Consider the following 25,581-nt stretch of genomic DNA (forward strand, 5'->3'; position numbering starts at 1 on the left):
TTGCGGCCGAGTCGCGCAGGCGCAGAGCCGCACCGGCGTCCGCCAATCGCGAGGCGCCGGCGCTCTCTTGCGGTCTTAAGCCGGGGAGTCAGGGTCCTCCTTCCCGCCGCTCTGCTTCTGCGCATGCGTACTCGTGGACTGTTCACCTCTAATAGAGATCTATTGAAGGTAAATTACGTCGAAGCGACTCGAGGATCGCAGACTTTATTTGGAAGATAAGAATGGCGAAATGCAGTTCTTGGAAAATGAAGAAATGCCACTGCGAAATAAATAATTGCATTAAATCGGTATTTTATTTTTCATTACTCTTGCTAGCCTTACTATTATTAAGTAATAAATAATATAGTTATGTTTTACAAATGTTTTATATTATGTGCTATTCGATAACAGTGACGTGTTGTAATTAGTAATGAATGAGAAAGCATCAATTGTAACGCAGGTATTTATTTTGAAGACTCCATGGTAAATGCAATGTTTATTTATTTGAGATATTTTTTTACCCCGCCTCTCTCCTTAAAAAAAAACCAAAGGCAACTTACATCATTAAAAGATAATACTAAAGCTATACGAATACTGTACTAAAAAGGATCAAACAAGACTTCAAACCACACACAAGACTTTGTAATACTGCTAGGAAAAGTGGACAGCAGTAGGAAATGAGGTAGACCCAACATAAGATGGAGTGACTCGGTCAAGGAATCCACGACTTTTCATTTACAGAATCTGAGCAGGACTGTTAGTGATATTTCAGTGGAAGCTTTCGTGAATTATGGTTGACTATCTCACATGGCTTTCTTCCCCTTTGAGACAAAGTATTCATTCTTAGGAGGCAATGAATGTTTTTGTTTGGTGATGACAAGAGTTTATACATTTGCAAGACGCTTTGTGCAGATTGCCCAAAGCTACTGTAGCTGCTTGTTTTTTTTTAAACAAGAGTTTTAAAATGGTAGCGGCCTTGGGTGGGTTGCTTGCATCTTTTTTACCAATCAGCCTGACTTTCTGTGCTCTCTGTGTGTATCTGAGTGCTCAGCTTCGCTAGTTTTGTGCAGATATGTTTTGCTCAGAAGCGTGGAAAATGTGACCAGCAGAGCTGTCCTTGCTTTATGCTGTGGCTCTTGATAAGGAGACTGGTCTTAGGTGGGTGGATGGATGGGTAGGGGGTCCAAATGGTAATGAGTCCCAACTAGGCTAAAGTTGAAGGTCTTGTTCATCCCTTCTGGAAATTCTCCTCACCATCTCCTAAATTCCAGAATCTACAACAGGAAACCAGAAGACATAACTCCGTATTTACTCTGCAAGTCCCCTAGATTGAGATCTACCAGCATTATTGCCAGGATTACAATTCCTAATGATCCAGATGATGTGCTTAACCAAAAGAAATGGCCTCTTGAAAATCTGCACATTTATTTTGCCTGTGATGCAACCACAAGGCCTATTCAATCGCAGCATAATAAATATCACTTCCGTTGAGTCAAATCAACTGAACTGTTAGTCAGGAGAAAAAGACTCTGGGACACATCATTTTCCTTCTCCAGGGTTCTCCAGTCCATTTGAAAAGGGTTGGATTCTGCCAGCCTGGGGGATTCTGGGAGTTGTAGTCCAAAGAAAGTAATTTGCTTACATCCTGATTTTATCCCATTCTACCCTTCATAAAATTCTCGTCATCTTTTTCACGATTCTTTGCATCAGGCAGATCATAATACTGAATGAATATTTGTTTGAACTCAAAGCTAGTATTATCTGTTGTAGGCATCCTTCAGTCTCAAGAGATCATGGTAACGTAAGAGCCAGCTGATCCCTTGATGATGATGGCCAGGACTAATGGCTTATTGGCATCTTCCCCTTGTTCATGAGTCAATCTGATGACTCAAATTGCAGGCAAGCCATTAGAATGTTGCTTAAAAAATTTTCCAGCCTAACAATTGGGTCTGTGTTCTCTTTTTGATCACATAAGTCTTCTGTCCCTGAATAATTTCGAGGTCTGTTAACACAAGGTTTTATATCATGCAGCCATCTCTTGGAACCCGGGGTCCTCTCCTTTCCAAAAAAAAAAAAAAGCCATTGGGTCTAGTTGGCCCCAGTGAACAGGGGGAAAAACCATGAGCGCTGTGAATCATAGCCCCCCACCCCACGTTGTTCCCTCCTTAATTCTTCAATTCTGAATAGGATGATCCATAAGGTCCCTTCCAGCTTTTCAGTTCTAAGATGATGATGATGATCAGATCCCCATGGAATTTCTGTAAGCTCACCGAAAACCAAAGGAGAGACTGAGAGTAAACAGAGTGAATAACTGATGATAATGAACTAGGACTGAGAAGAGCTGAGTTCAGTTCCCTGGCTCTGCAATGGAAACGGACTGGGGGTGCAGAACCCATAAAGCCACTCCTTAAATACCTGTCCTGAAAACTCTATTAGGGTCACTATAAGTCAGTTCTAACTTGGTGGCCCATAACAACAATACAGTATATGTATATACAGTGGTGCCTCGCTTGATGACAATAATCCTTTCCATTTAAATCGCTGTTAAGAGAAATCATTGTCAAGCGAAATTTAAAAAACCCATTGAAATGCATTGAAAACCGTTCAGCGCGTTCCAATGGGTGAAATACCTCATTGTGCAGCAAAGATCCTCCATAGGGCGGCCATATTCCGGTGCCTGTATAGTGAGGAATCCGTCCTAAAAACAGCGGGGAGCCATTTTGCACAGCGGGGGGCCATTTTGTGACCTGCCGATCATCTGTTTGGAAATCATCGTAATGCGAAGAATCGGTTCCCGAAGTAGGGAACCGATCATCATGAAGTGAATTTTTCCCATAGGAACATCGTTTTGTGATCGCAATAGCGATCGCAAAAAAACCATCGTAAAGCAGACTCATCGTTTAATGAGGTAATCGTTAAGCGGGGCACCACTGTATATGGTAATAGAATAACTGAGTTGGAAGGGGGTCCTATAAGGCCATTGAGCAAAACCCTCTGCTCAAGGCAGGAATCCAAATCAAATCTTGCATGCCTCCAGCGTTGGAGCGCTGCTCACCACCTCCCGAGGTCATTGGTTCCCTTGTCGTACCGCTCTAACAGTTAAGGATTTTTTTTTAATATTCATATGAAATCTGGCTGCCTGTAGCTTGAACCCAGTATTTCATGCCCTGCACTCTGGGATAGATGTAACAACATATACAGTACTGTATGTATTTAATCCTTTAAAAAATTTGTATATGTTTTGCACAATTCGAACAATGTAGATTTTCTGTACTCTCTCTTAAACAAGTGTTATATCCATACCATATTTGTAAATGCAGATTGATATGAAGAAATACCATCATGCTGTGCAGGTAAGCCTAGCTGTGGAGTGTGTGGACCTGAGTTTTAAATCTAAGCTCTAAAGTCACACAACGGGTGAAAATCAAACTTTCATTCAGCACTTCTCGCCTCGAGCTATACCTTTCCTCCTAGAGAATTAAGGTGTGCAGCAGTTTCCTGAAACTTGAGCTGGTGCCACGAGACCACTCAAATGGCACCTCCTGTTTCTGTGCCCGAGAGCAGAACTCGGGGAGGACATTTTGGCTGCTCCCTTCTGCCACATATTCTTGGCCCAGCTCTCTGGGACTTGATCCCACCGAAAATGGCAGTGGACACCAGAAGGTTCTTTCTTTTTGGAGTGAAAAAAAAAGAAATTCAATCTGATTTTTTCGATAAGAACGCATTCCTCTTTTCCTGTACACTCTTTGTATTCAGTAAGCGTCGAAACTCTTTAAGCGTTCTGCTCCGTTGCCAAAAGTTAGACGGCTTTGGGACGGCGGAGGTGGCTATGCCCCCTTGGTTACAGAACAAAACCGGCTCCCTCACAAAGGGAGCGCTTGAGACAGTCAATAAACAAAGAAGACCAGCTATCCAGCAAGCTGCAAACCTTTCCAAGAGTTTGAAGTATCTCTCCTGTAAAACCATAGGCTGAGCATCCGAGTCGTATTTGCCCACTCCCCTTTACGTAACCGACCTGGGTTATATAGTTCCACCTGGCTCGCTTGTCATCTTGGAAGCTGGCGCTCCGCGGAGGAGAACCTGCCTTCCACCGCCATGGTGCCTCTGATCAATCTGGGCCTCCTCCTGGCTGGGCTTCTGGCCAGAGGTGAGTCTGTGGTGACCTTAGATGGCCAGTTCTAGTTTATTCAAACGAGACAGGAGGGCTAAGGTTGGGTGTATGTTTTAGCTGGGCTAAATTAATGAAGCTGATTGTGTCTTACTTTGGACACATCTTGAGAAGGCAGGATTCTCTGGCAAAGACCATCATGCGGGGAAAAAGTGGAAAAGAGGAAGGCCCAATAGACGATGGGCTGACTCCCAAACAAGCTGGACTTTTTAAGAGCTGAGCGAGGCAGTTAAGGTTAGGATATTTTGGTGATTGGTCATTCAAGGGGTCGTTGTAAGTCAGATGACTTGAGAAGGACAAAAACACACCCTCTTAATATGTAATTTGCACCCTTTTTGCTGGTCTTCCTTCCCCCCCCTTCCTGCAGGTTCTTGCTTGATATGCGACACTTGTATCAGTCCGGGCCAACGCTGCGATGGTGTCGCTCATTCTTGTGGACCCCGTGAAGACGCCTGCCTTACCATCGTTGGAATGAACTCTTTAAGTGAGTAACTTGACGATGATCTCACCATTCCTGTCTTGGTCCAGCTAAGGGAGGGATGGGTTCTGATTGGGATAGCTCCCAGGTGGTTCTCCAGAATCATTTTTAAAAATGGAGGACAAATACTATTATTTTGTGATATGCTCAAACATCTTTCCTCCGCTTCAGTGTCCAGACAGCACCAGGATTTGTCGAGCAGAGATTAATTTGCTCCCTCTTTCTTCCATGGCCTCTGCTCTGACCTCTGAGTTGAGAGTCAAGAACAGTGTGTTGGTTCCTGAGTTACAGTGGTGCCTCACAAGCCGAGCACCCTGTTTAATGACAAAACCGCATTACGACGAAGTTTTTGCGATCGCAAAAGCACCCACAAAATGATGTTTCCTATGGGGGAATTTCGCTTTGCGATGATCGGTTCCCTGCTTCGGGAACTGATTCTCGCAAAATGACAATTTTCGGCCAGCTGATCGGTGGTTTCAGAATGGCTGCTGGGAAAAAAAGCCCCCCCGCTCTTTTCTGGGACGGATTCCTCGCTGCACGGGCAGCGAAAACAGCCGCGCTATGGAGGACCTTGGCTGGACGGTGAGTTTCAAGCCCATAGGAACATATTATTCGGGTTTTAATGCATTTCTATGGGCTTTTTAATTTCGCTTTATGATGTTTTCATTCTACAGCGATTTCGCTGGAACGAATTAACATCGTAATGCGAGGCACCACTGTATATGGTTATCCCATCTTTCGTCCTATGGCTTCAAATAGTGCACATGGTTGATCTCCCCATCCCCCTTTATCCTCCCACCCACCCTGCTGGGTGAGTGTCCACGACTGACCCAGGATCGCCTAATGGGTTTTAATGGCCACGTGGGGATTCAAACCCGGGTCTCCAGAGTCCTAGCCGAGCACTCTGACCATGACTCTACACTGGCAAGATGATGCTCCATCCCCATGGAGAGGCAGCCCCCTTCTGGACCGTTTTGGAATGGTTTAACATTTTGACTCAGCAGAATTTGTTGCCTACCACCAAATTTCATATTTTCCTGATTTGACAGCGTTTTTTCCCTCCCTCTTTAGGTGGCAGTGATACCACCGAGACCCTGAAGACTTGTATCGGGGCTGCGGACTGCTATGCAGGTTCCATCAGCATCACCACCAACGCCGGTTTGCATCTGGAGAGCATTTCCAGCTGCTGTCAATACGACCACTGCAACCGCTGGGATCTGAATTGTACGCAGCCATTTCCTCCCAAATCCTCCACCTCTTCGTGGGGGTGGGGTGGGGGGGTGGATGGTGGCTCTCCCATTCCCATGAGCCTTGGCTGTGGCTGATGGGAGTTGTAGTCAATCCGGTTCTAGTGGCATGACTAATAGCAATGATCAGAAAGCCTGCTAAAGATTTTTTTGGGGGAGGAGGGGTAGCATAGAAGAGCAAAGGCTCCAGGAAGTGTGTTTTGGGGCACCTCCTTTTGCCCATGTTTTTTGCACTCCTGTTGCTGTTTTGATGTAACGCCAGCCGTGAATTTTGTGCCCATGCCGTTCATTCTTTCAAAATAACCTCCAAGGGGGAGCAGCCTCTGGACATTGGAAGAGTTCATTTCTCTCCCTTGCAATTCATTCCTTATTAGCTGCACTTTGTGATGTAAATGGGGGGGGGGTCTCACAAATTTCCCATTGAGAAATTTCAGACTAGAGACCTAAAAGTAGGCAAGGCTGGCATTTCCACGGTCCAGTTTTCCACTCCTGGGACCCTGCAAAGCTTGTACAGCAGGATCCACGAGGTATCGGTCCCAAGCCTCCCCCCCCCCAGTGGATGCCGAGAAATGTGGAAGTATAGAACCCTATATATTGCATGGCCTCTGGCTTTCTCTAGTGACCAGTTTTGGTAAATACACCCTGGAAATATATATAAATACATATTTCTGAGGTTTTATATTTAGTATTTTCAGGCAGTGGATAAATGAATCCACGGAAACGGATCATGCGGATGGGAGGTGTCCTACTGTACAGACTGAAAAAGAAAAATGTCCATGGCTAAAAATCCAGTTATGTGTTTGGAAAATTGTGTGTATGTGCGCGAGCACGTCCGTGCATGTTTTAAGCATGATGCATGCTGGAGGAGGTGGAATACCTTTTAATTTATATATCGTGGCACACGGTTTGCGAATGATTCCGCTACAGCCTCGGCTCGGTTTTGTCTCCACAGTGGCACCGAGAAACATCACCCCCAGTGGACTTGAGTGTCCTGTGTGTTTTATGTTTGGTTCTGGTCACTGTGAGGGAACTGAGTTTCTGAGGTGTGCGGGATTGGCTAGTCACTGCATCACCGTGTCTGGGATGCTGAATGCTGGTAAGTTCCATTTTCCAGAAAAACAAACAAACCCAAAAAAAAACCCAAACCCAAAATGTCAGTACAGTGGTGCCCCGCATGACGATGGTAATCCGTCCCGTTAAAATTGTTGTTTAGCAAAATCGTCGTCATGTGAAAACCCTTTCCCCATTGGAATGCATTGAAACCCGGTTTAATGTGTTCCAGTGGGGGAAATACCTCGTCGTCCAGCGAAGATCGCCCATAGGGAAGCCATTTTGGAAGCACCAATCAGCTGTAAAAATGGCTGCCCTGCGAAGCATGGGTCCGGAAAACACAGGGCAGCCATTCAGAACTTCTCTGAAATGGATTTCTGTCCTCGCATTGGTAGAGTTCCCCACCCTTAGGATACCTGGGCTACACCCGGTGACCTCACAGCATGCCCTAACCGGCTTCGTTCTCTGCCCACGCAGGTGGCCCTCCTTCTAAATTCACAGCACAAGGCTGCAGCACGGAGAGTGCCTGCTCTCTGCCCCTCCAGACGGGCCTTTACTCAGCGGGCGTCATCTTTAACCTCGACCAGGTGGAGTGCAGTCTGCCACGAAAAGTCAGCAGTGGCTGAGGGGGAAGTCAGCTGAGGGACGAAGGTCCCTTAAACGCTGGGCATGCCTAGAGCTTTACGTTAATGACGCTGGCAGTCTTCCTCAAGGGCCGCCTCTCATTCTCTGGCATGTTCGGGCCTTGATTCTTCAACATTCAGTGAATTACATGAATAAACTGGGATGAAAACCTGACTTAAATTTATATGTGATTTTTCTCTGCTGCCCGTCAGTACCAAGCCGGGGCCCTGGAATGGCAGGCAGGGCTGACCCGAGACATTTTGCGGCTTGAAGGAAGAAACAAGAGGGCACCCCCCGCTTCCCAATCCATGGAGCGACTGTGTCTGGGGCATAAGTCATAGGTCAACACTCCTGATGGGACTGTATTTTGAACTGAAAATAGCCGGATAGCATAAGGCATGTTTCTTAACCAGTCCTGGTAGTTAGCTTTCCATCTTGTCCAGGAAGATTCATTCATTCATTCATTCATTCATTCATTCATTCATTCATTCATTCATTCATTCATTCATTCATTCATTCATTCATTCATCTTGTATCCCACTGTCATTAGTGCAGAGGCACTAGTCTAGGCGGTTACGTATAATAGAGAACAAAAATAAATACATTGGTGCCTAGCTAGATGATGATAATCCGTTCCACTGAAATCGCTGTTTAGCAAAATCATCATCTAGCAAAAAGCATTTTCCCCATTGGAATGCATTGAAACCTGTTTAATGCGTTCCAATGGGGAAGAATCATGTTGTCTAGCAAAGATGGGCCATAGGAAAGCTGCTTTATGAACCACCGATCAGCTGTTTAAATCGCTGTCTTGCGAAGCTTACGTCCCGAAAACACCTGTTTTGCAAGCGTGGAGGGAGCTGTCAAAATTGTCGTCTAGCGAAAATCGGTTTGTGAAGCAGGGACCAAACATTGTCCAGCAAAATTCCCCCATATGAATCAATGTTTTGCGAATCGCTATAACGATCGCAAAAAGTCAATGTCTAGCGAAAAAACTGTCATGCGGGGTAACTGTCTAGCGAGGCACCGCTGTATACAAACATTAAAAGCAACAACAGTAATCCTAAAACAGATGGCACAAATTAATAACACATAACAAGAACAGGTGGAGAAAAGAGGAAAGGAAAAGCTGTCAGCTAGGGTGAGTGTGGAAAACCTTCATGAAAAGCAATGTCTTTTAATTGCTTCCTGAATGTCAAGAGGGAGGGGGCTAGACGGACCTTCTCCGGCAGCTGGCTCCATAAAGTTGGAGTCACCGCGAAGAAGGCCCTACCTCTTGTAGAGGATGTACAGGCCTCCCTCGGGGTCTGTGATCTGGTGTCTGGAATCTGAAATGCAACAATAGCCAACGGGTTTGTCACATCGATCAAATAAAAGCAGAAGGCCGGCATCTTAATACAAAGAAACGTTGGACGCTACGCTCCGGAAGTGCGGTTTTAGACTGTGCAGCAGCACCCAGCATGATCAGCTGGATTTAGCAGCCTGCACTTGTGAGCCGTGAGTAACTAGGAGATAAGAACCAGCAGGGAGAGGTTTCTCCTGTGTCTCTCCTTATCCAAACCACAGAAATGAGATAAGAACCATGCCTTTCCCCCCTCCAAGATCTCTGTGTATATTAGAGAACGCCAGGGAGAAACAGAAATTTCATGCTGTGTTTTCTGAGGCTTGGGTGGAATCTTTGGTGGGGCTCCAGGGCCGACCCTGTCATTGGGGGTGTGGGGAAGTGTGTTGCCAGTGAGGAAGCCTTTACTCTTTTACTGCTCAGTAGACATGACCAAGATCATTGGGACAGCTGCTTCTGAGGAATCCCATCCCATTCGTTCAAGACAGAAAATTGAGCAGATGATCAATGGGAGGGGAAGACACCGTAAATTATTCCTAGAACTGGGTGCCTTATGTGGTGTCTGTATAATTGCTCAGAATGTTTTTATTTCTCCCTAGAAAAATAAAGTGATTCAGCCAAATATTCTCCAACCAGGATCTGCCATTTTGCCCGTTTATCAGGTTGCTCCCCTATAATCTGAGACTTTTACTAGTCTAGATGGGTATCCGTGGTGGCCACTGTCCCGTCACTCAAATGCAATTTGTGCATCTCGTAAAGCGAAACTAAAACAAGACACTGGTTTGCAAAAAACTGGGTTCAATGATATGTAAGTTTGTTACATTATGTGTTGTCGAGGTGGTACCAACTGGAAGCGACCTTATTATGGCTTTCAAGATAAACAAAATATTTGAGTGTTTTTTTTTTCTGCTTCCACGCCCCTAGTGAGCTTCTGTGGCTGAGCAGGGATTTGAACCCAGGCCCCCTGATTCCTAGTCCATCATTCTATCCACTACACCACACTGGGTATCCTGACACATAAGCAGAGGTGCAAAATAAGAAAAGACCAGAATCAGAAAGCATCTCAAGTGGGGAAGAACGTGTTCAGGTGATCTCTATTCCTGCTTCCAACTTTGCTGCCCAGATGTTCACTCCAAAGGGGTGACATCAAAGTTCTTCATCTCTTGCAGGGTTTTTTTTAAAGTCAGATTTGTATTGGACAGGCCTTTATATGGAAGACATCATCAAAGGGAGAATGATTCTCTAGCAACTTTTTTAATGGGTGGTATCCTCTGTAAAAGAGGACATGTCGCTGGCTTGGTGGGTAGAGGGTTTTACAAAGTTTTGAATTTCAGGAAAAATTCTCTCTTTTTGCTACACAGTAGAAGTACAGAGATCCACGGCTGCCAGGTTTCCCAGAGTCCACCTCTTTCTCATTAACCAGCACTTAAGTTCTTCGTTACTCACTCTGAGACATTTGTAGGAGAAAGAATAAAAAATGTCTTTCCTTACGTACAATTGCTTGCTGTTGCAGACTTCTGTATGCCCTGTTTTCTTTTACTGCATACATGCCAGCAACCAACCAAGCAGGTCAACAGCGACAAACAACTGCGACTGACTGAGGAAAGAGAGGGATAAAACACTCAGCAGAGAGGCAAGGCTTTCTTTGAATTTCAAAAGCTGGAAGGAAACAATTGCTTAGTGCTGCATAGAAGACAATTCCCTCCCCCTAGACATTTTTTCCTGCTCACTCAAAATATAGACAGTAAATAAAGCTCCAACAGGGCTAGGTTGACCTCAGTTGCCCTTGTTCCTAGTCTCTGCCCTTCTCCTAGTCCTAGAACGTTGTCCAGCTCTTGAGACCATGCTGGATAGATTTGTAGTAGGTCCTGGTCCATCTGTGAGCCCAGTTCTTTCTCTTTTGGCCTCTGTGGACTCAAGGTTAGGGAATTTCCCAAGATTAAGGTTCTTCCGGGTTTGTATCACAAAAGAGTCATGCGTAGCTGAGCTCAGAAAACACCTCTGTTCTGCTTTATGTTTGTCCACCAGCTTTCTGGAGCAATCACAAGGAGATTAATGGCGAAACTAAGCGTCGTTCTTTGGGCTGCTTTCATTATTTACTTGTGATGATACCTCTCTTCTAAAACTCCGTTGTTGTCGCTGTTGTGTGCCATCACGTTGCTTCCAACTTACAGTGACTCTATGAATGAACAAACCCAAAAATGTCCAATACTCAACAGCCCAACTCAGCTCCTGCAGACTCAACCCTGAGGTTCCCTTAGAGAGTCAGTCCATCTACTATCTGATCGTCCTCTTTTCCCACTGCCTCTCACTTTTCCAAGCATTATTATCTTTTCCAGAGAATCCTGCCTTCTCAGGATGTGCCCAAAGTAGGACAGCTTCAGCTTCAGCCTTTTTTTTTTTTTTGCCTCCAGAGATAGTTCAGACTTGATTTCCTCTAGGACCCCCCCCCCCTTTGTTTGTCTTTCAGGCAGTCCAGGGTAACCACTAAGCTCTCCTCTAACACCATACAGTGGCGCCTCGCTTAATGACGATGATCCGTTCCAGGAAAATCGCTGTTAAGCAAAAACATCGTAAAGCGAAAATAAAAACCCCATTGAAACCCGTTCAATGCCTTCCAATGGGGTAAATTCCCCCGTTTAGACTATTGCGATCGCAAAAAGATTGTCCTAAAGCGGATTCGTCGTAATGCGGGGCAATCGTTAAGCGAGGCACCACTGTATTTCAAATGACTCACACAGCAATATAAGAAGCATCAGCCCAACACCACACAACCGGGCTCTTGAGTAAAGGCCAACAAAGAACATGATGAATCAGAGGCAGGCAAAGGCAAAGGGAAGAGATGAATACATAGCACTGAAAATATCTATGAACTTCCTGGCGTTTCCATTGGATTCTATCTAGACCTAAAGAACAGGAACTCAGAAGTACAGCAATGAAATAGTGATTAATCTTGTTTCCCAGCTCTTGAATCCTGTTGGCGTCCATTGGCATCTCGGTTTTATGCTGCTGATTTAATTCATCTTTTCTCATTTTAGGCCTGCAGCCATAGAAATCACCTGGTTGGAGCATCTTACCTGTTTTTCAACCCGAAGTCCTGCAGTCATGAAACTTGTTTTTTTCCACCTTTTTGCTGCGCTGGTGGTTACAAGTGAGTCCAGTAGAATATGTCAGTTTGCAGCAGTAGAGACCTTTGTTTAGGGCATGATGGCATACATTCTCGGCTTTCGTTATACTTAAGAGTAGGCCCTCTGAAATCTATGGGACTTCGTTAAGTCATGGCTAAAGTCTGCATGATTACAATGAGTATGCTTTGATTGCAGTAATTAAGAGAGCATTAATTACAGTGAGTATAGTCAGTAATCTCAAGTTACAGGAAGTACTTCAATATAAGGTATCTGGGAATGGTTTGGTTTGGAATGGATGAGTAAGAGCCATTGGCTTTACAAAAGGCCTGCTCCTCATTTAAGGCTATGGACTAATCCAGCTGTCTGTTGGGGTTAGGTGGACTTGAAGGAGAATAGGCTGGCTTTGAGGACTGTCATTATGACCTCCCTTGCCAAAATAGGAAATATTCTGGATAAGATACAGTACAATGGATCTTACGAGCAAAGATGTGGGTTTTATCTACACTTCATTTTTGAGGGATTTTGGTCAATTTTGATTTAAAAACAAACAAACCCATAAATGAAATAAACTTCTAGCCTGTTCTTAGAAACGGCCTAAACTGTTCTATTCCATTTCCTCCTATTTTCGAATCCTACAATTTTTGATAAATTCTGGTTTAAAAAACGAAAGGTAAATCAGACTCACCCATACTTGCAAAACAATGACCATATAAAAAGTCAGTGTGGTTAGTGAGGCCGGGGCGATTGTGCTGACATGATGAGCAGGGGAAAAGGTTATGCTGTGTTTTGAATTATTTGATGGTAGAATTCTTTTAATGAATTGAAAAAATAATAATGAAATCAATTCCTAACATATGTGTTTCCCTCAATCTCTCTCTTCCCCTACTCACCCTCTTTTAGCATACGCGTTGGTTTGTGACTGCACCAAAGGGCCCGGATGCAATTTGGATGGGACCTGCTCCGTTCCAGAGCTAACCGGTGTCTGCCTGACGATGGCTCACGAGAACAACCTAGGTTGGTGAATAAGACTTGTGTTCGGGTGCATTTCCTGACCCGTGCGCTTGTCGTTCAAGCAAATCCTGCCCAAATAAGGGTTCGATCTACAGGAGCAGCTTCCGAGCCCTGCGCAACCCAGAGAAGATAGTTTCTGACAAAACCCACCATGTCGGAAGCAAAGCAGCTCAGAGTCAACTCAGCCCAATTTTGCAAGGATGAGAAATCCATTTGGAGTTTTCTGTCCGGACATCCCAAGAGCTATAAAGGCTAAGCCTTCTTCCCCAAACAGGTCCCATTGTTGTGAATACCTGTCTTAAAGTTTGAACTGAAACCCTAGAGTGGATTTCCCAGTCTCTCTCTCTCTCTCTCTCTCTCTCTCTCTCACACACACACACACACACACACACACACACACACACACACACACGCACACACACACACACAGACAGACACACAGAGTGACTTCAGAACCACCAGTTTCTAATGCCACCTCTCCCATTATGGCACCAGAAGCCGAGAGCCCCTCAAGCATCCATTTGTCCCCATATTTCAGCATAAAAACACTATTTAAAAAATCAATATACAGTGGTACCCCCGCTTGCCGACAGTAATCCATTCCAGCAAAATCGCTGTACAGCGAAATTGTCATCAAGCGGGGGAAAAAACCAATTGGAATGCATTGAAAACTGGTAAGTACGTTCCAATGAGGGAAATACCTGCTCGTGCAGTGAAAATCCTTTGATCCTTACTTTCCTGTTGCTAAGGATTAGCAAGTGGTGGGGAAAGCAGGGATCAAAGCCCTGCAGGATCACTTTGATCCCTGCTTTCCCCTCCACTTGTTTTTGTACTCTCCTCAGATTACTTCCATGTATAAGAAGACCCTCAATTTTTAGTCTAAAAATTTTAGACAAAAATATAGTCTTATACATGGAAAAATACAGTAAGTACCCAGCTCAATGGAGGGGCAATGTGCAGCCTGCATCGTTAATTTGCAAACTGCCCAGAAGAGTGTTTTAAGTGGTACAGCAGTATAGAAGCAGCACACTTTGCTGTGCTTTTTGCTATGAATTGCACTATATTTCTTAACTTGTTCATGATTCCTAACCCTCTCCCCCCCCACCTGCTTTTATTCTTTTATTTTGAAATATAGCAGGGACCAAAACATCAGGGCTGTACAAAGCCTGCCAATACGATGCTCAAGCTTGTAGCGAAAAGGTCATGTCAATTACGGCAGAAAAAGGACTGTTTTGGAGGAGCAACACTGCATGTTGCAGTCAAGACAACTGCAACACTGCTTCCATCAGGGGTAGGTGCTGAAGCCAGGCTTGGTGAAGGTGAGGAATAGGCTTCGAACTCATGGCCAGAATCTCTGATTATTTACGCCATAAACCTACACAACCCACCCTTTAAAATATTTCTGCTTTTTTTTAAAAAAAGGTTCCTTTCTTTAAATAAGGAGGACCCTGTAGCCCTTGAAACATTTCAACTCTTTTTCTGCTCTCTCTCTTTAAAAAGAGTTTTAAAAGCAGTTCAATTATTATGCATGCTTCATTTTTTTAAAAAAAGGAAGGGTTGCAAAAGAGATGTTTGGATCCACAGTCAGATTGATTGGCACACTTGTCAAATACATCCGGGATGTCGGGTCTAAGCTGACATCGGAAGAGTCCTTTGCCAAAATATCAAAGTGTTTTGTGGCATCTTGAAGATCACCAAGTTTTATTTGGCACAAGCTTTTGTGAACAGCGGCATAGAATTATAGAAGCAGCATAGAATAATTGAGTTGGAAGGGGGCCTATAAGGCCGGAATCCAAATCAAAGCAGATCTGACAGATGGTTGTCCAATTTTCTCTTGAATACCTCCAGCATTGGAGATTCGCCACCGTCTGAGATCATTGGCTCCATTGTTGTACTGCTCTAACAGTTAAGAAGTTTTTTTCTGGCATTCAGCCTAAATCTGGCCTCCTGCAGCTTGTACCCATGATTCGATGTCCTGCACTCTAGGATGACTGAGAACAGATCCTGCACTTCTTCTGTAGTATTTCTTTCAAGTATTTGAAAAGTGCTATCCTATCTCTCCTCAGTCTTCTTTTCTCAAGGCTAAACGTGCCCAGTTCTTTCAGCTTACATCAGAGAAGAATGGTTCATTCATAAGGTGCCACAAAACTCTAATTTCTGCCCCTCCCAGCAGTACAAGAACCCCTCACCCACATTTCTGAGATGCATTTCCTGTTCACCTTGCTGGGTTTTCTTAAGCCTAAGGACCGTTGGTAACCTTGACTGGTCGCCTGTCATTCTAGTGTCACAGTACCTCCTGCTAATTAATGGCCAAGATAATTTCACCCCGCTTGAAACTAGTTTATGCAAGTAATAATGCAGATTTTGGCAAACTCCAGATGGGCAATGAATTAGCACTTCTTTTTAAAAAACAGATTCATGTAACTGGGCAAATGCCTGAACAAGGTTTGCAACAGTTCAGCTGATGGGGCACTATATATATAAAATTAAGTGTGCATAAAATCAGGAGCAAAGCAAACCACTACATTCATAAGAACAGAAATTATTGGAAACACAATTGTTCCTTGATTGCTAACAGCAAAACCCTGATACATACCACTTGAGAGGTTGGCCTTGAGTTCAACGAGATCTCCAGGGAAATGTCTACTGGAGTGTAGCCTTAGTTCATTAATACCTGTAGGGCAGTGGTTCCCAACGTTGGGTAACCCAGATGTTCTTGGACTGCAAATCCCAGAAACCCCAGCCAGCACAGCTGGTGGTGAAGGCTTCTGGGAGTTGCAGTCCAAGACCACCTAGGCTACCCAAGGTTGGGAACCACTGCTGTAGGGGAACAAGAGACCATTTTCTCTATTCACACCCATCTGGATCGAAAGGAATGTCTCAATAGACTCTAGTTCTGTTGCTTCACCCTAGAATATCCTAGTAATAGAAACTGATTAAAAGATGGCAGAGTGTTTGTGAACAATTGCACAGAGATAAACTAGGGCACCTTAAGCATCTTATAACCGAACAAGGGGGGTGCCTCCACAATTGGGGCATGAGACCCTTGGCTGTATCTGGCCCACATGCTACTGACGCTGGGCAGCCACTTCTGTGCGTGGGCCTGGGCTCACATGGATAGATGGACCGATGGATTTAAAGTGGCAGAAGCAAGGGGATTAATCTCTGTGGGTCCTGTTCTCTCGTTCCTCTTTTTTTCAAAACCTCTCTGTCATTTTCCAGTCCCACCTAAGAACCTCACGCAGAATGCCCAGAGATGCCCTGCGTGTTTTACTTTTGCTTCCGATCGCTGTGAAAATACAGAGAGGCTGAGTTGCACAGGAGCCGAGAGTCACTGCATCACTGTGTCCGGGATGCTGAGTGCAGGTAAGAAGACTCTTTCTCTAATAGTGGAGGTTCCATTTGTTTCCTTCATACGTTGTTGTTGTTGTTTAGTCATGTCCGGCTCTTTGTGATCCCATGGGCCAGAGAACGCCAGGCCCTCCTGTCTTCCACTGCCTCCTAGAGTTGGGTCAGATTCACGTTGGTCGCTTCGATGACACTGTCCAACTATCTCCTCCTCTGTCGTCCCCTTCTCCTCTTGCCTTCACACTTTCTCAACATCTGGGTCTTTTCCAGGGAGTCTTCTCTTCTCATGAGATGGCCAAAGTATTGGAGCCTCAGCTTCAGGATCTGTCCTTCCAGTGAGCACTCAGGGTTGATTTCCTTGATTTGATTTCATATGATAAATCAGTGAATCTAGAAGTAGCTGATAGTATTGTGATTGTTTTGTTTCGAAGAAATTTAGGGGGGTAGTGTTTTCCTTACATGGGGAATATTTGAACCATGGTGTCATATACCAATTTTTAACATTTTCTTTCTCTTCACTTGTCTTATATTTCAGCCTGTTCCTCAACCACCGCCAAGTTTAACCTATGTAATCTTGATGTTATTTATTTAATGTATTCTGATTATGTTGTCTTCATGTCTTGTGATTGTTTGTAAACCACCCAGAGTAACCTTTGGTTAGATGAGTGGTATATAAATAAAATAAATATTTACCTTAAATACAAGCAAGCCAATATAAATAAATATATCCCAAATATAAATAAATCTAAAATGAATATAAATATATCCTAAATATAAGAAGCAGACCAAAGACCTTTCTCTTCAGGCAGGTTTTCCCTCAGTCATTGGCCAACTGGGTTTTTTTTTTTAAATGGATGGTTGTGGTTTACTGCTTTGAATGTGGTTTTGGTGTTGCTTTTGTTTACGGTTTCTTAGAGTGGTCTTTTTGTTTGATCCTTTATAGTATTTGCATACTTACTGTTTTTAGATTTCAGTGTGACGTTGTAAGCCACCTTGGGATCTGTTTAAGGGGAAATGGGTGTGTGTATAAAAATATTTTCAATAAATAAATAAAATAAATAATTAAGAGGTGATGGATTTGGGAAGAAGTCGTGTCTTCTGGCTCCTCTCCTGTCACTGACTGGTTCTGTCCTCTGTTTACAGGATCCGAACCATTTTCCCCCTTCGCAGCTGCAGGCTGCAGCACGGCCACTGCTTGCTCCCTGCCCATTCGTGCGGCCCTTTACTTGGAAAACATGGCCTTCGTCTTCAACAAGGTCGTGTGCCACCCGGCGGTGAACGCCAGCAGCGGCGGCTCGTAGGGGAGCGAGCAGAAAATTATTTTGGAGAACAGCATGTCTTGCTTTTGCATGTTTGGCCTCGTTCCCTGCTGGGAAGGTCTTGAATAAACTGGCATGAAAATCGCCCCCAAACATGGTTGAAAATGTGTGTTTCTTCGGTTGGGCTTTTTGGAGCAAGTAAGGGGAAATAAATGTCCCTGTGAAAATATAGAGGAGAAAGAGCAGCTACCCATTGTGGTGGAGAGACCATGGGTCTCCAGATGTTCTTGGACTAAAACTCCCAGAAGCGTTCACTGCTAGCTGTGCTGGCCAGGATTTATGGGAGTTGTAGTCCAAGAACATCTGGGGACAAAATTCACAGGGAAACTTCCCCTGACTCTTCTCTATAAGCCCTGCAATTTTGGTAAAGCTTGTTTTTTGGATATCTGAGTTATGCACCCACAAGTATTTCAACACCCTCTTCAGGAAAGTTCCCCTCCAGGTACCTAGAGACACCAAAATCACAGAGAAACATCTACTGACTCTACTATACAATATCTCCATATTTGATGAAGATTCAGTTTCAGACATGCAAGTTATACACCCACCACATGGATTCCCCCAGGAAAGTGCCCTTTAACAGCTAGCTTAGGAAAACCCAATCTTCACCAAACTTGGATGGAATGTAGAGGAGAGCCAAGACAAGCATGTCTGTGATTTGGTGTCTCCAAGAGCCTGAGGGGGCCGTTTTATAGCCAAATAAATTGATGAATCAAATATCACTCAAAATTCATTGATTCATATTCATTGGGGGCATTGGTTTGTACAAATACAAACCAACAAATTAGTGATATTTAAACAATTGCAGTGATTTATTTTTAAATTTGTACACATCTCTGGAGCCTTCTGAGTACATTATAACATCATCGGCTACCCATGCTCAGGTTCCCTGTTGTGTCCACGTTTCATCAGTGTAGCTCAGAGAAATTAGACTGTCCCAACTTTGGAAGAAGTAAATGCCTCCACCTCTCTCTCCCTCTCTCTCTCTCTCTCTCTCTCTCTGTGTGTGTTAGGTAAATAACTTACACCTAGTACAACTTGTTCAAAATTTGAATGAGTACAAAGTCCAAAGAGAAAAACCTGGATGGTTATATCCTCCACTACAAGCTGTTCCAAACCATCTGCACTACTTCTAAGATGGAGAAATAGAAAAGAAATAAAAATCCTGGGATATGTAATATGGCCATCAATAAGTCCTCATTTATATACCTTTCCCTAGTAAAATCTGAAATAACAAGAAAGCCCCTCTCCCCTTTCTATATCCCTTCAGTTTCTCACTGCTGAAGAGTTTCCCACACACTTCTGGCTTCCTGCTGTTAGGGGCTCCAGGTCTCATCATCCTGCTGTGGTTGTTAGAATCTGTGACTCAACCTATTTTTGGAGACCGGGTTGGGGAAGGTTCTCAGTAAGACCACAGTGGAAGTGTTTACTAGGGAGCCCTTCATATGAATCACATTCAGTCATTCGTTTTCATTGCAAAAAGAGTAGAAAAAGAGTAAGAAGCTTTAGTACTTACCCAGAAGGCTGATAACTAGGATGCAGAACTATCATGGGAAAAATCACCCATCTCAACCTCATCCAGAGCATTTCCTTTCTTAAGCTAAGACTTATTGGAAAGCAGTTCCAGGTCAACTGCACTCATGGTTATCAGCCATTAGATCAACAGACATTTTGGTTTTCCCAGAATTCCCTGTCAACATGACAATGATCAAGTTTGCCAGAAGCTGAAATTGAAAACATCTGAGGGACCAAAAGTTGAGAACGGCTCTCCTGCTCTTCTTGCTTTCAGTCCTGCTCGTTTTTGTCCTGAAAAGTTGGGCGCCTTTTGCTGCATCCTTCTTTTTCAAACATCCCAAGCTCTGATCTCAATGGAGGTTAGACGTGATGGCCTTATAGGTCTCTTCCAACCCCATCATTCTGTGATGATTCTAGGGTCTCCATTTGAGCAAGGGAATACAGTGGTGCCTCGCTAGGCAGTTAGAGTAGCTTTCTTTTCAAACAGGAAGCTAAACCAGAGCTAGGCCTTTTCCCAGGTGAGCGAAATTTAGGTGTCTTTAGGTGTGGGTCTTACTTTTTAAGGGAATTTTAAGGCATTTTGACAAAAAAAATTCAAGGGTTGTTTTTAAATATATTATGTTATCAGTGAAAGACCAGTGTTGTGATTGACAGATCGTTATATGGACCAACTAGTTGACTGAACTTGATTCAAATCCCATCTTTCTCCAAAACTAGGTCTCAAGGCAATGGACAAAAGATTTCTTTAAAAAAACGAGGAAATAAAAACACAGTGTCCAGAATCTGATAGGCTTTTCCAATCAGAACTGCAATGTGTGAAGTATCTTCTCTCTCTGGCGGGCTCTCATTTGTGCGTACACTCAGACACTGGCTGGGAATCAGGTACATAATGAATCACACATAATGATGGTGTGAAAGATACCAAAGGACACCAAAAACTATCATGAAGTTCCCATTGCTTATATAAATAAATATACGAATTTTCTCAAGAGATTTCTGCCCTGTTGAGTATTATCTTGTTAAACCACGACTGGACAACTCAAAAAAAAAATGACCACTGAATTACAAACCAGTTAAAAGCCCACAAAGATGATGGATTCGAAGTAATTTTAAAATCTAGTAATCAGAAAAGGACAATATCAGCCCCTTTAATGCCAAAAAGACAGAAAAAGCACAACAGATTTCTCCAGTAAAGAAATCGGAGGCAATCCCACACAGAGACATACATACAGACAAATGAGGTTTTGATAATAGAATTACCTCAGAATTCCTTAATTCCTTCCCACCTCACAATGAATCAACGCCTCCTCCACCCATGCCACTGTTTTCCACTTCCCATATCTGCTCCCTCCCCACTGATAGCTAATATTTACTCAAGCTTCCCTTAAAAGGTACACATACAGACGCAACACCACCCAGTTGGTCTCTTTGTCCAAAGACATCACCTCACAAAGAACCTTGAAGAACCAGGAAAGAAAAACAGGTAGGAGTGGAACATTTTGTTACAGGTATGAGTAAACCTTCATATTAGGACTTGATGGTCCCGGATAGGGATTAGGGGTAGTTTGGGAAGATCATCCAAATCTGGTCTGTGCTATTTTCTCACAGTTTGGTGCTTCTACTTACAAGTAAACCTTGCCATGTTGACCTCTAAGTTCCTTTGCTATGATTTTCCCATGGAATCATAGACTATAATGGAATTATAGACTGTATCTAAGGTGATCTGAATTTTCCCACCACCTGCGGCAGAAGGAGTTAATGCTACTACCATTGTGGTGCCCATTACTTCCACGTCTTTATCCCCTTCCACTGTCCTCCTTCCCTACTTGGTGGCCACCTCCCCTCACTCACTTTCCCCATCCTCACCTCATCTGCCTTGCATCCTCTCCCTTGCTCTCTGTGGGAAGTGGTTCCAGCAGAGCAAGGGGATCATCTGAGCTCTCCTCAGAAATGCCCTATCCCGAAAGGTGCGGGACTGAAAGTGCCTCAGATCAAAGCATTTGAGTTCACAAGGAAAGAGCTCTCAGAATGCCCTCCAAGAAGACCGATGTTCTGAAGGGCATTCACCTCTAATAGGGGCACACCAGAAACAAAGATGGCCGACTTGTCCTAGTTCCTCGAGCTCTGTAGGGTCTACACCAGAGCTGGGTGATTTGAGGCTCTCCAGATGTTATCAGATTACAAGTCTCATAAGCCCCAGTCGGCATACATCCAGTGGTGAGACAGAATAAAAAGCCGACCAACATCTGGAGGGCCAGAGGTTGTCCCCCAGATGTAGTTCATTCTTGGTTGGTGGGGCTTTTGTAGAGTTTTAGGGACAGCCTTGTCTGGAGATGCTGGGAATCAACCTTGAACATCTCATGGAATAATCACAGGGGGTCATGGTGGAGATCTCCACACCTTACTAAAGGTCCTCCAGTACCTCTTGCATGAATACATTTAGTCTGCTGCTAGAGCACTTATCCTGCAGTCATTTGAAGTCAAGAGAACATTTATCCTGCTAATGCACACTAGAACAAGCACGCATAGCCCTATCAATAGTCTTATCATCATTTCAAGAGATAAAGCAGTCCCTCCAGTGCTTGATATAGCAGGCTGTGCATGGTACTCGACAAACAATGTCCATGGTTTCATGGGGGGGGGGGGGAAGAATTGGGGCTTTTCCACAGCTGTAGCCATGGAGTCCTCCACAGTTATTTGGATTTGAACTGGCCAGGTTCACTGCTCTTTGAGTTAAGCTTAAGTCATGTGAGACTGGCATGTGTAGGTAGAGGACAGAGGAAAGGTTGTGTATATTGGAAGACTTGAGTTTCAGTTCTGCACTGAGCCCACCTTTCTCATGTTTTCTTCTGCCTAGGGAGGAGTGGTTGGTGACCATATATGTATTCGGGGGTAGGTGGGTTCACACCATTCCAGGAGTAAATTTGCGTGCCTTCTAAATTTTGGCATCCTGGGTCAAAGCCCCAGGCACCCCACCCTGCTTACGGCTCTGCACGGGAACTCCCTTGCATCCGTCCTAGAAGGAAACGAAACATAACGTCCTTTAGGGCAGTGGTCTCCAACCTTGGGCCTCCAGATGTCCTTGAACTACAACTCCCAGAAGCCTTCAACACCACCTCTGCTGGCTAGGATCTCTGGGAGTTGAAGTCCAAGAACATCTGGAGGCCCAAGGTTGGGGACCAAGGCTTTAGGGCATTAGCCATCATGTGAGCAGGGTCGGAAAGGAAAGAGCTGAGAGGCTACAAAGGATCAGAACTTCCTTGGTGCTCTTTGCCAAGGTCGTGATCTGGTAGAGGTTCCCCTTCCTGTCGTTCCTTGCTTTAAAAAAAAAAGTTACTAAGTGTGCCAGTGCTATCTCAAGTACGTTGGCCTCAAATTTTAATTTTTGTTAACAGTACTATGGGTGCCCATCTCAGGCAACTAAATTTACATACCAGATAAAGATGATGTTTGTATTCAATGTTGTGAATCTTTGCGGAAGGTCAAAAGATAAGGAGTCCCCTATCCTCTACTCTAAATAGTTTTGGGTGGATCTCATGGTGGGAGGAGAGAGAGAGAGAGCAGACAGGGTTTAGAGAGGACACGCAACATCACAGGGCAAACAAAGCTCCTTCTCTCGTGACAAATAAAGTTCACTTAAAAGGAGAGACAGATGTCCTGAAAACTATTAAGGGGAAGATGATGGAAACAGGCAAATAGATCAGTGGGAAAATAGTATTTAGAGCTGGGTGTGGTGGCTATTTGGGAGGAGGTAACAGCAATATTGAAGAAAATCAAGAGGTGGATCAAGGAGGTAAACAGTATAGCAATGCCAGCATTCACCCCCTTTTGGGATTTGCATCTGAGTAATGCTGATAAATGGCCATCTCATGAGAAGAGTAGACTCCCTGGAAAAGACCCTGATGTTGGGAAAGAGGGAAGGCAAGAGGAGAAGGGGACGACAGAGGATGAGATGGATGGACAGGGTCATTAAAGCGACCAACATGAATTTGACCCAACTCCGGGAGGCAGTGGAAGACAGGAGGGCTTGGCGTGCTCTGGTCCATGGGGTCACGAAGGGTCGGACACGACTAAACGACTAAATAGCAACGATGCTGATAAATAGGCATGAGATGCTTTTTCCAGGAAGTTGCCGTAGTTGTATTTGGGGTGGAGGCCTTGCTAAAGGACTGATGCAACACTGTAGAAAGCAAACTTTGTTTTAACAGGAGGAATTGCAGAGCTGCGGAGTTTACCTTTGCATGGCATGTATAAACACACACTCTCACATGCACACCCATCTGGACGGATAAATGTGGAGCTCATATCCATGATTCTGTTCATGGGGCGAATCATGTCTTCGAACTGCAGGGACATTCGCTAGTCTTTGGATTTGAGTCCCAAGTCTGAATCCGAGACTTTGGTATCAAGTCTTGAATTCTAACCCCCCAAATTTATGTCTGTATTAAAAACAAGCCTTTTTCTTCCACCACCAGAAAAAAAGGGATGGGGTGGGTGGGTTCTGAGTTGCAGGTCAAGTCTGAGTCATTGAGGGGGGGAAACAAGTGAAGTCCAAGCTAAGTCACTGGTGCGACTTAAGTCCAACTTGACAATGAGTCCCACAGCTAGAGCCCCCATTCTTAATGAATTGCCCCATAAGCATCTACTGCTACCTTCAGCTAGTGTGGCACCCTCATCAGGAGTGGGCAAAAAGGCAGCCGTGGGGCTGCTAACAGCCACCCAAGGAGGTTTGATGCCACCTAGACATCGTTTTTCTGGGGGGGGGGGGGGACAATTCACCTTTAAATAGGCCACAGTCTCCCTGCAAAGTATTTAATATCCCAAAAATCATCATTTTTCAACATGAAAAGGAGTCTTTTCGCCATGTAACAGCTACTCTCTCTCTCTCTCTCTCTCTCTCTCTCTCTCTCTCTCTCTCTCTCTCATGTTTTTCAAGTATTTTGGTGATCTTTGCAACCTCACGTGGTCTACAATTAATTAATAGGCCATTGTGATAAGATGGGCTGTCCTTCCCTTGAAATGATGGCATCTACACTCAATTGACACATCTCTGTTTGTGGTGAAGCATTTCTTCCTTCATTTACTTAGTTTTACTCCTACCTACCTACATAGCCTAGCTGTACCTATGGATTGCCTTGTGTACATTCAGAATATTGGTTCTCTTTTGTTATTTCCTTCTTTTCCCCTTTTGCTTTGCAGTGAAAGGAAACTGTTGGTCAGGCCATTTGTTCTCAGGCCGGAGTGACATATTCTCACTTCCCCAAACCATGAAGTTGCTTTTTCTCTCCCTTTTTGCTGTGGCGGCTGCTACAGGTAAGCCCAGTATCAAAGTTAGGGGCTTCTGCCTTGGGTATACTACTGGGGTGAATTGATTTTTGTAAGATGGAGAACACCTGTGGCCCTCAAAAGTTTGATGGACTCCAAATCCCATCAACCCCAGGAAAGCGCAGCTGACAGCTACGAATAATGGAAGTTGTGATCAGTTCATAGCTGTGATGTCAGTGGAGCAGTCAACCACTTCTGGGCCTGTCAGTAGAATGAGGAAGGTGCAAATTAGTCCAAATTAGAGGTGGGCATGAACCAGGAAAATGGAGGTTCATGGTGTTTCATTGCTATTCATGAACCACAAACCACAAAGTTTCATGAACTTTCCAACAAAACAAACTGTTTCATGGTTCATGCAATTTGGGATTTCTGGACGTGGCAGAATGGCCTCCACACAAGTTAGAGACACCAAAACGCACGGATAGTCTTCATCTGAATCTCCTCCCCACCCCCTCCAGGTTTGGCAAAGATTGGATTTGGAACATCGAAGTTATAGCCCACGCACGGATTGATGCCAATCTTGAAGGAGCTATCCAAGGTCCTGAATGTATTTAGGGGGATGAGCTATCCAGGGTCCTGAATCTATTTAGGGGATTGAGCAGGTTGAAAAGCTGCTACAAAATTTGGGCCAGCATTCAGTGCCACTTCCTTACCCTGCTGGTGTTAGAATCATGCACCTCTTCTGGGTATGGCCCAACTATATCTAGTTCCATATGCATGATGTGTACCCTCTTGAACTCCATGGTTGAAGGCTGAGATTGTGTACCCAGGGACATGAAGGGAATGCACAAATATGGTTGTTGTTGTTTTTTAATTGACACTGATCTGATTCTCTTCATAGAAAATTCGACACTGTACTGTCACTGTACTGCTGGATCAACAGATTGCAAAGATGGATTATGCACCACTCAGGGCAAAGGAGAATGTGTCTCAGTGGGATACGAAACAGGTACGCAGACTGGCCCAGGGGATAGCTCAGTGGTTTAGGTGTCTGGCTGCGGAAATTGAGGGTTCAGTTCCCCACCGTACCTCCTTGACAGGATCTTGACT

At 44.3% G+C, this 25,581-nt stretch overlaps 2 protein-coding genes across 5 annotated transcripts in view; both read left to right on the forward strand.

Moving 5' to 3' along the window:
• The first annotated feature begins 17 nt into the window (after positions 1-17).
• Positions 18-12,702, forward strand: LOC140701284 (phospholipase A2 inhibitor and Ly6/PLAUR domain-containing protein-like). 4 transcript variants are annotated; one of them, XM_078380312.1, is made up of 5 exons: positions 18-287; positions 4,515-4,631; positions 5,697-5,849; positions 6,825-6,968; positions 11,924-12,702. In XM_078380312.1, the coding sequence occupies exons 2-5, from the start codon at positions 4,619-4,621 to the stop codon at positions 11,935-11,937; spliced, it is 324 nt and encodes a 107-aa protein (XP_078236438.1). In that variant the 5' UTR covers positions 18-287; positions 4,515-4,618; the 3' UTR covers positions 11,938-12,702. The 4 variants fall into 4 exon arrangements, with proteins under 4 accessions (XP_078236438.1, XP_078236439.1, XP_078236435.1 ...); XM_078380313.1 differs by having other exon boundaries at positions 24-168; positions 11,924-12,036; XM_078380309.1 differs by lacking the exon at positions 11,924-12,702 and adding an exon at positions 7,400-7,720 and having other exon boundaries at positions 24-287.
• Positions 12,703-12,894: 192 nt separating this feature from the next.
• Positions 12,895-25,581, forward strand: part of LOC110089607 (uncharacterized) — an 18,121-nt gene continuing 5,434 nt past the window's right edge. Inside the window, exons 1-4 of the mRNA XM_078379982.1 lie at positions 12,895-13,027; positions 14,160-14,315; positions 16,247-16,390; positions 17,516-17,670. Coding sequence (XP_078236108.1) covers positions 13,006-13,027; positions 14,160-14,315; positions 16,247-16,390; positions 17,516-17,670 — 477 coding nt within the window. The 5' untranslated portion in view covers positions 12,895-13,005. The remainder of the gene's footprint in view (positions 13,028-14,159; positions 14,316-16,246; positions 16,391-17,515; positions 17,671-25,581) is intronic.

The sequence above is a fragment of the Pogona vitticeps genome, chromosome 9, assembly GCF_051106095.1.
Source record: "Pogona vitticeps strain Pit_001003342236 chromosome 9, PviZW2.1, whole genome shotgun sequence".
Lineage (NCBI taxonomy): Eukaryota > Metazoa > Chordata > Lepidosauria > Squamata > Agamidae > Pogona > Pogona vitticeps.